At 36.6% G+C, this 10,460-nt stretch overlaps 1 protein-coding gene across 6 annotated transcripts in view; it reads right to left on the bottom strand.

The window, feature by feature from the left end:
• Positions 1–4,331: 4,331 nt before the first annotated feature.
• LOC131127917 (transducin-like enhancer protein 1) overlaps positions 4,332–10,460 on the bottom strand; it is a 55,579-nt gene continuing 49,450 nt past the window's right edge. For all 6 annotated transcript variants that reach the window (XM_078789472.1, XM_078789471.1, XM_078789469.1 and 3 more), the window contains exons 14-20: positions 10,190–10,266; positions 9,811–10,060; positions 9,474–9,721; positions 8,133–8,280; positions 7,891–8,041; positions 5,175–5,251; positions 4,332–5,073 (exon numbers count right to left, since the gene is read on the bottom strand). In XM_078789472.1, coding sequence (XP_078645598.1) covers positions 4,966–5,073; positions 5,175–5,251; positions 7,891–8,041; positions 8,133–8,280; positions 9,474–9,721; positions 9,811–10,060; positions 10,190–10,266 — 1,059 coding nt within the window. In that variant the 3' untranslated portion in view covers positions 4,332–4,965. The remainder of the gene's footprint in view (positions 5,074–5,174; positions 5,252–7,890; positions 8,042–8,132; positions 8,281–9,473; positions 9,722–9,810; positions 10,061–10,189; positions 10,267–10,460) is intronic.

The following is a 10,460-nucleotide window of genomic DNA, read 5'->3' as shown; positions in this document are numbered from 1 at the left end:
TTAAATCCTACCCCTCCATCCGGTACTTTTACAATGAGTAACTTACATTTGTTCACTTCCTGCTTTCATAATATAATTTAAGTTATTTTTTTTTTTTTTCAAATTTTTAACTGTTATATATGGACAAGTGTTGCGAGAAGTGTGTTGGTCCAAAAGTAGTAGGAAGAAGCAAAGCTTATTAAATCCTACCCCTCCATCTGGTACTTTTACAATCAGTAACTGTTACATTTGTTCACTTCCTGCTTTCATAATATAATTTTGATTTTTTATGTTATTTTTTATTTATGTTTTATTTTATTTATTTTATTTATTTTATTTATTTTATTTATTTTTATTTATTTTTATCAGGTGAGGTCAGCTGAGGTGATATGACCATACAATGACATAATCGGTACCATAGTACATTTACAGTACATAGTACATTTATTTCCATAGTAACAGTTTCCCCCTGATTGATTGTTTTTTTACCCAAATATTTGAAATTCCTTGTGTAGTTTTTGTCATTTTTCTTTCTTTATTCCCATAATATTGTAACCTCATTTTCCAAAAATGATGACTTCATTATAGTTTGTTCATCATGTTATGACTTGGTAAAAAAAATAACTATAATTACTATAACTATAACTATAATAATTTTTTGGAGCTTATTCCCCCCTCCCAAAAAATTTCCTCATTAGAATATGACTTTTTTCTTATATTTTTTCTTTTATATATTTTATAAAATTAAATATTTTATATTATATCTTGACTTTGCTCTCGTATAATTACTTTTTTTATTTAATCTATTTCAACTTTTCTCTTGTAGATTGTATTCTAGGGATTATGACTTTATTGCCATAATATTTTGACTTTATTCTCGTGATATTAGCATTTTTAACACAAGCTAATTATCTCTAAATTAAAGATTTTGTTTCTTTTACTGTAATGTTATGACTTTAAAAACTTAACTTTGTTCTTTGCTTTTTTTACTGTTTATTTTTTAAATTTTCTATAACTACGTTATTTTGTTTCTCATAATATGACTTTACAAAGATAAAAAATTTTCAATTAATTTTTCAATTCTATGCTTCTAAAATGACATTATTTTTCCTGATCATACTTTTTTAAAATTTCCAACTAGTTCAACTTTTTTTTTAATTATAACTATAATTATTTTTTTAAAGTAATTATAACTTCTTCCCCAACCAAAGGTTACGATTTTATTTTGCTGTGTTTGCTTCTCATCATATTACAACTATTAAAAAAACAACACATTTTCTTAATATTGCCACTTTATGCTTCTATAATAAAAACTTTTTTTCCTCACAATATTTTGACTTTATTTTTGTAATTGACAGCAGATTTAAAAATTTTTTTTTTAATAGTTTTGTTTTAAATGTTCTTGTTTCTAGTCTAAGCATGTTTGATTTCTTTTCCACATTAGCTCACCAGTTAAAATGTCATTTAAAACATGTAAAGCTTTTATAATGGTGGCAGTTTGACCCCGTAACGGACTATTTCCATTCGTTTCTTATGGAGAAATTGAATCGAAGTCAAGAAGGCGTTAAAAAAAAGGAAGTGATGCTGGCAGCTATATAATTCCTTTTCATTTTTGTCCGTTTAGCTTTAATCCATTTTTACACCACTTTTAAGTCTTAAATTTAAACTGTAAAAGCAATAGAAGAGCATAAAAAAGACAGAAGTCCAAGTGCACCCACACAAGTAAGTCCACCATTTTTTTTTTTTTTTTTGTGTGGTGCTGAAATAAATAGGATTAGGGATTTGGGAGATTTAGAAGGGAATAATCCGTTAGTGTATCGGAGAGAAGCAGCACAGATGATCAAAAGAGAATGCTGTCATTCAGGGCTGCCCCATTCTCATCTTCAAATGACATTGTCTCCATTTTTTTTCTCCAAGGATCAGCTTTCTTTTTTTTTTTTTGTCACCGCTGCTGCTGTAATTGCCTCCTAATCACCTCATATGTGTGTGTGTGTGTGTGTGTGTGTGTGTGTGGAGAATTAAACATTCACAGTAATTAATCAGATTTACAGTTTACATGAGAGAGAGAGAGCTAGTCTGTTTGTTGTGGGTGTTAGTATTCAATAGCGGATTGGACTTGGTTATTTAACACATATAAACACACACACACACACACACACACACACACTTGATTTGAACAGCTGCTGTGTTTTTTGGTATTATCTACACACGTCATATCCAAACCATGACTGTATACGCCAGTAAACACACACAATAATAATTAAAAAAAAACATATCTTGATAAATGAGCTGTATTGTGTTGTCTTGCCGAAAGAGCAATAATGGCTGTTTTGGTGCTCTTTTTTTGTGCATTATAAAGATATAAAAATAGATAAAAAAAAAAAAAAGACAGCTCATTACTGCACGTAATGGGACACACCCATGCCACCTACAAAGACAGCAATTAAAACACCTTCAAAAACCTTCAAAAATTTATAAAAAAAAAACACACACCAGGAGGTTGCCTACTGCCATAGCTGTTCATGTTGTTTTTAGATCCTCTGGGTTATTTGCACCCCCGGTGGTGCCTATAGTAGATTTAATTCAATGTAGGCGTTAATAGGAGCGAAGGATATAAACATGTTAAAAAAAACAGCACTTTTAACTCTTTTTTGTGCATTATAAAGATATATAAATAGATAAAAAAGACAGCTCATTACTGCACGTAATGGGACACACCCATGCCACCTACAAAGAAAGAAATTAAAGCACCTTCAGAAATCTCTAATAAGGTTTTATGGTTTTATATACATGCTGTAACCTTGTAGTAACGGGTACATTCATGCTAATATGTATTACAGTATTTTGACATATTTTGGTTCTTTGATGTATTACCAGAACGGGTGCATTGATTTCACATCCAGCGGTGTGAAAAAGTGTTTGATTTCTTGATTTATTTGGATGTTTGTGGCGGTTAGCTAGGAGACCCAGGGTTCAATTCCACCCTCGGCCATCTCTGTATGGAGTTTGCATGTTCTCCCATGTGCATGCGTGGGTTTTCTCCGGGTACTCCGGTTTCCTCCCACATTCCAAAAAAAAAAAACATGCTAGGTATGCTAAATGAGCTGCATTGTGTTGTGTTGCCGAAAGAGCAATAATGGCTGTTTTGGTGTTTGATTCCAGCCTATTATTACTCCAAAAATATTGAAATACAAGTTATTTGTAGTATTCCGGTCACCAGGCGTCAGTAATGTTAGACTAAGACATTTCTAGACATTATTACTTTCACAATGCATGTATTCAGCCATGGCAATGTCTAACAGGATCCAGTCTCCTCCCATTCCGTGTGGAAGTGGTATGTTTTCACCTTCCTGTTTTGTCCTTCTTCCGCCCCCATCCACTCGGTTTGCAACCCTTTCTTAAGTTTAGCATAAATTAAGTAGAATGTAATGAGTTAGAATGGTAGCAAGCTATGCTAAAGCTAAAGCAGCGGCTGTCTCTTGTATCCCTGCAGTGATCCCTTAGCCCGAGCTTAAGAGTTGCGCAATATAGTGTATTCAAATAATAATAAAAGTGGAAAGATGACTATAGGGGTGTTATATAATGTCTACAGGGCTCTAATAAAATGTAAACATATTTAGAAATTGGGCAAGTGGTTAGCGCACAGACCTCACCGCGAGGAGACCAGGGTTCAATTCCACCCTCGGCCATCTCTGTGTGGAGTTTGCATGTTCTCCCCCGTGCATTGCAAGGTTTCCTCCAACATTCCAAAAACATGCTAGGTTAATTAGCGACTCCAAATTGTCCATAGGTATGAATGTGAGTGTGAATGGTTGTTTGTCTATATGTGCCCTGTGATTGGTTGGCCACCAGTCCAGGGTGTACCCCGCCTCTCACCTGAAGACAGTGGAAAAAGCAGTAGAAAATTAATTAATGAAAATTGGAGGCTGACGCACGGTGGATGAGTGGTTAGGATGTTGGTCGCCCGAAGACAGCTGGGATAGGCTCCAGCAACTTAGAAATTGATTATAAACCAATGAAAGACGGACATATGAAATGATTGTGCAAATACAAATTAAGCAAGGATTTGCTGACATTTAAATTAATTTTTCTCCGTTGTTTGTCCTCACTAGGGTTGCAGGTAAGCTGGAGCCTATCCCAGCTGACTTTGGGCGAGAGGCGGGGTACATCCTGTTCATCGCAGGGCACATATAGACACACAATCATTCACATTCATATTCATACCTATGGACAATTCTACAAAAACAAGCTGCAGGCCTCAAATGGCCCCTGAACCACACTTTGGTCACCACTACAATGACTGTTTAGTTTGATCCAAATGTTGAAACCACAAACCCAAAGACAATAATATATAAAAAAACACCATTTATTATTATCTAAACTTTCCGATTAGCTGTTATTAAGACCGTTTGGTTGACATTTTGTTTTCCATGTAAAAGATGTACAAAAAAAATTATTTCTAAAGAATGTACTGTAAGAAACAAAAGACATATATACATTTTTACAAACATTCAACGGACAAAAATAAGATTTAAAAAAAAAAAGGGCAGGAATTATTGAGATTGAACACAAACACTGACGCGAGTCATCCACGGACGCACAACAATGCCTTTTTGTTCGCTGCTGAATGAGGAATTTTGAACGGAATTGCGGAAGGAAGAGCTTCCTGGGATTTTTCCGGTGGAGCTGGGGGAGACATTCTTGGGAACCCTCGCGGAGCGTATCGTCTTAAAGTGACAGGAACGTAGTAGAGTATATTATGGAATCACGCCGTCTTGGGAGTCTCTCCGGTTCAAACTCCGAGCCTTTTCTTCGGAATCTCCTGTCGTTTTTGTTTGCGGTTTCAACCCAGCGGAGCGTCTTTGTGTGACGGAACGACGACTAGACGACGCCACATAGTCCGTGATTTCAAGCTCCGTATTAAAAAAAAAAAAAAGATTTTTTGATAATTTGTGTAAGAAGAGAAGTAATGTCTTCCTCTCCGCATTAGTAGATGACCTCGTACACAGTAGCCTTCTTGTCCCCGGATCCAGTGACGATGTATTTGTCATCCACGGATATGTCACAGCTGAGCACCGAGGAAGATTCTTTAGACTGGGAAGCAGAAGAGTCGCAAGTTTTTACTTTCATACTTTTCATACTTTTCATACATGTATGACATTGTTTTAGCAGCAATACCGCAATACTCTACCGACCTGGAATATGCTGGCACCGTAAGGAGTTCTCCATGCGTTTAGTAAGTTATCCTTCCCGGTGCTCACAAACCATTTACCTGGAAAATTAAAAAAAAAAAACATATACAATACATGTCAAATGTACCTCAGGTACTTGTAGCATAAATGTCCGTGACACATACAGTATTTGAATGCATCTTTTGATTACATTATATTTGTATTTTAGGTTATTTAGCATTTTGAAAATGCTGCATTTAGGTCATAAATATGTAAAATGTGCTTAAATATGCATATGTTTTGACTAATAACACATTTATTATACAGTACAGTATATGCTGTATGTACACACACACACACATATATATACTCCTATGTACACACACATATATATGTACATACACATATATGTACATACACATATATATGTACATACACATATATATGTACATACACATATATGTACATACACATATATATGTACATACACATATATGTACATACACATATATATGTACACATATATATGTACATACACATATATATGTACACATATATATGTACACATATATATGTACACATATATATGTACACATATATGTACACACACATGTACGTACACATATATGTACACACACATGTACGTACACATATATGTACACACACATGTACGTACACATATATGTACACACACATGTACGTACACATATATGTACACACACATGTACGTACACATATATGTACACACACATGTACGTACACATATATGTACACACACATGTACGTACACATATATGTACACACACATGTACGTACACATATATGTACACACACATGTACGTACACATATATGTACACACACATGTACGTACACATATATGTACACACACATGTACGTACACATATATGTACACACATATATGTACGTACACATATATGTACACACATATATGTACGTACACATATATGTACACATATATATGTACGTACACATATGTACACATATATGTACGTACACATATGTACACATATATATGTACGTACACATATGTACACATATATATGTACGTACACATATGTACACATATATATGTACGTACACATATGTACACATATATATGTACATACACATATGTACACATATATATGTACATACACATATGTACACATATATATGTACATACACATATGTACACATATATATGTACATACACATATGTACACATATATATGTACATACACATATGTACACATATATATGTACATACACATATGTACACATATATATGTACATACACATATGTACACATATATGTACATACACATATGTACACATATATGTACATACACATATGTACACATATATGTACATACACATATGTACACATATATGTACATACACATATGTACACATATATGTACATACACATATGTACACATATATATGTACATACACATATGTACACATATATATGTACATACACATATGTACACATATATATGTACATACACATATGTACACATATATATGTACATACACATATGTACACATATATATGTACATACACATATGTACACATATATATGTACATACACATATGTACACATATATGTACATACACATGTACATACACATATATGTACATACACATATATGTACACACACATATATGTACACACACATGTACATACACATACATATATGTACATACATATGTACATATATATGTACATACATATGTACATACACATATATGTACATATATATGTGTATATATATATACATACACACATACACATATATATATATATATATATATATACACACATATATACATATACATATACACATATATATATACATATATACACACACATATATATACATACACGTATATACATATATATGTACATATATATGTACACACACATATATACATATATGTACATATATACATATATGTATATATATATATATATATACATACACATATATATATACACACATATATACATATACACATATATGCACGCACACACATATATATGTATATATATGCATATGTGTGTGTATATATATATGTATATATGTGTGTGTGTGTGTGTATATATATATACACATATATATGTATATATATATGTGTATGTACATATATATGTATATATGTGTATGTACATACACACAAATCTATATGCAGTATCATACAGCAGTATCTATATGTATATCATTTATATCTATTTGATATATTTATATTTGTATGTTATATTTATATTTGTATGTTATATTCATATTTGTATGTTATATTCATATTTGTATGTTATATTTATATTTGTATGTTATATTCATATTTGTATGTTATATATATTATTGCATTTATATTTGTATGTTTTCCATATGATGTATAATATGCAATAATTAATTAATTATAATCTTTATTATATAATAAGGTGAAATATTTTTTAAATAAATAAAAATAAAATAAAAATTGAACAGTTACAATCTACGATAGTTTCCACCAAATTCATCTTGTCAAGCCTTTGCACTAATATAATAATTTCATATTTAATGACCATCCAATTAGCACAAACCCCAGCTTAAGTGCCGCTTTAACCACTTGAGAAACATCAGCACTCTGTGTTCTGGATGACTTCCATAAGGATTGGGTGTTGATGATGGCGGCCATCTTGTGTTGATGGCTTGATAAGCCAATAAAAAGAAGGGGAGCCACCAGCTGCTTACCGCAATAAGCAAACTGCAGGGAGAGCACGCAGCTCTCGTGGAGATGCAGCTGGTATTTGTCAGGCTTGGTCACGTGAAGGACCTCCACGTTGCTGCTCTCCATGCCCACGGCCAGCCATTCTCCTGTGGGACAGTAGCCTAGAGAGAAGATCTGGACAACCAAACAGGACGGTTGACGTCACTTTTTGTGAGAGACACACACACACACATATACACACATATACACACATATACACACACACCTGCGAGGTGAAGTCGTGCTGCTGCAGCTGACGTCCCTCCCTCAGATCCCAGGACCGCACGGTGTTATCCAGGCCCCCGGTCCACAGCTTGGTGCCATCGTTGGAAATGTCAATACAGCTGGCGCCGTCTGTGTGGCCCTGGAACTGCCTGCAGGCCCAACACATGTACACAAGCGCACACACGTGGCGTTAGAACAACACACTGGGAGCGTACTACTTTGGGACCGGGTGCCAAAGTCTTGATCACATTATGTCGCCTTTCTCTATCTGACATGCAAGGAAGTCAAAATGGACTCCTTACATTCCATAATAATAATAATAATAATAAAAATGACATGCTTTTGTTGCATATTACCCTTAAATATATATGACCATTATTGTATTATTAAAACAATTCTGGTATTAATAGGATAACAATAGTAATAGTATGGCGATACTGGGGCGGCACAGTGGTCGAGTGGTTAGCGCACAGACCTCACCGCTCGGTTCAATTCTACCCTCGGCCATCTCTGTGTGGAGTTAGCATGGTAGCAATCTATGCTAAAGCTAAAGCTAAAGCAGCGGCTGTCTCTTGTATCCCTGCAGTGATCCCTTAGCCCGAGCTTAAGAGTTGCGCAGTATCGTGTATTCAAATAATAATAAAAGATGACTATAGGGGTGTTATATAATGTCTACAGGGCTCTAATAAAATGTAAACATATTCAGAAATTGGTCAAGTGGTTAGCACACAGACCTCACAGCTAGGAGACCAGGGTTCAATTCCACCCTCGGCCATCTCAGTGTGGAGTTTGCATGTGAGTTAGCATGGTAGCAATCTATGCTAATGTTAAAGCTAAAGCAGCGGATGTCTCTTGTATCCCTGCAGTGATCCCTTAGCCCGAGCTCAAGAGTTGCGCAATATAGTGTATTCAAAGAATAATAAAAGTGCAAAGATGACTATAGGGGTGTTATATAATGTCTACAGGGCTCTAATAAAATGTAAACATATTTAGAAATTGGGCAAGTGGCTAGCACGCAAACCTCACTGCGAGGAGACCAAGGTTCAATTCCACCCTCGGCCATCTCTGTGTGGAGTTTGCATGTTCTCCCCGTGCATGCGTGGGTTTTCTCCGGGTACTCCGGTTTCCTCCCACATTCCAAAAACATGCTAGGTTAATTAGCGACTCCAAATTGTCCATAGGTATGAATGTGAGTGTGAATGGTTGTTTGTCTATATGTGCCCTGTGATTGGCTGGCCACCAGACAGCTGGGATAGGCTCCAGCACCCCCGCAACCCTCGTGAGGATAAGCAGTAAAAAAATGAATGAATGAATGGAGATACCGATGTGGGCGTGGTCTTACCTAACCAGCGTCTGGTTGTGTAAATCCCACACTGCGATGTTTCCGTCACTGCAGCACGAGAAGCAGACCTTGGAGTCGGGGCTGATGGCCAGAGCGTAGCACGCCGGCGCCGACGATGTCAACTCGGCCTTAATCCTGGGGGTGGGCGTGGCCAGGTCCCAGATGGACAGCGTGCTGGCCTCTCCGCCCACAATGAGCGTGCGGCCGTCGGGGAGGAGGCGACAGGAGCGGATGTAGTTGTCTCGGTTCTATAGCGTAGGTATAAAATCATGTCATCAAGATGGCGGAGGGGGGTTCGTTTTCGGCTGACACGACGACCAACGACAACTCCGCTTACCAAGCAGTCAAGCTGCGACACGGGGCTCTTGTTGCCGGGGTGACTGATGTCCCACACCTTGACGCAGCCCTTCCCGCCGGTGTAGACGTGCCTTGTGGGGTTACTGATAGTGACGGCGCAGACCACCTCGCCGTGGTTGAGCGTGTTGATTTGGCGGGCGTGGCGAGGGATCCCGGGCCCTACCAGTGCATCTGGAGGAAACGGCACCGGCTGCATTTGTCCGTCAGCCGCCACGTGGAAGGAATAGGCACTAAGGGGGGAGGGGGGGGGGGGGATGTGGTAGAGAGCTGATTATTATTTATGATCCTTTGAAGCGGGGTTGCTTTTAATGATCTCATATGTCAATGCTAATCAAACAAGTCGCTGCAAACACACTTACGGCTTGCCACCAGGGATTCCTGACAGACTGGGAGGCATTCCAGGAACTCGCATGTGAGGGTGAGGATCAAAGCCAACCTGGACGAGAAAGAGACGCACTTTTATGAGCATAGTGCAAACACACACACACACACACACACACACAGCTAGCGGTAAAGCAAGACAACACACGTATTAACGCTCATGAACGCAAAAAGCAAACAAAGCAAGCAAAGAACACATAATCTGAAAATGAATGTCAAGTGTAAGAGTTGGTAAACACACAGGGGCAA

The sequence above is a fragment of the Doryrhamphus excisus genome, linkage group LG3 (assembly GCF_037039965.1).
Source record: "Doryrhamphus excisus strain RoL-2023G ecotype Guam linkage group LG3, RoL_Dexc_Guam_v1.1, whole genome shotgun sequence".
NCBI lineage: Eukaryota > Metazoa > Chordata > Actinopteri > Syngnathiformes > Syngnathidae > Doryrhamphus > Doryrhamphus excisus.
Note: the sequence above shows the minus strand (reverse complement) of the source record. Positions and strands in the feature narration are given on the sequence as shown.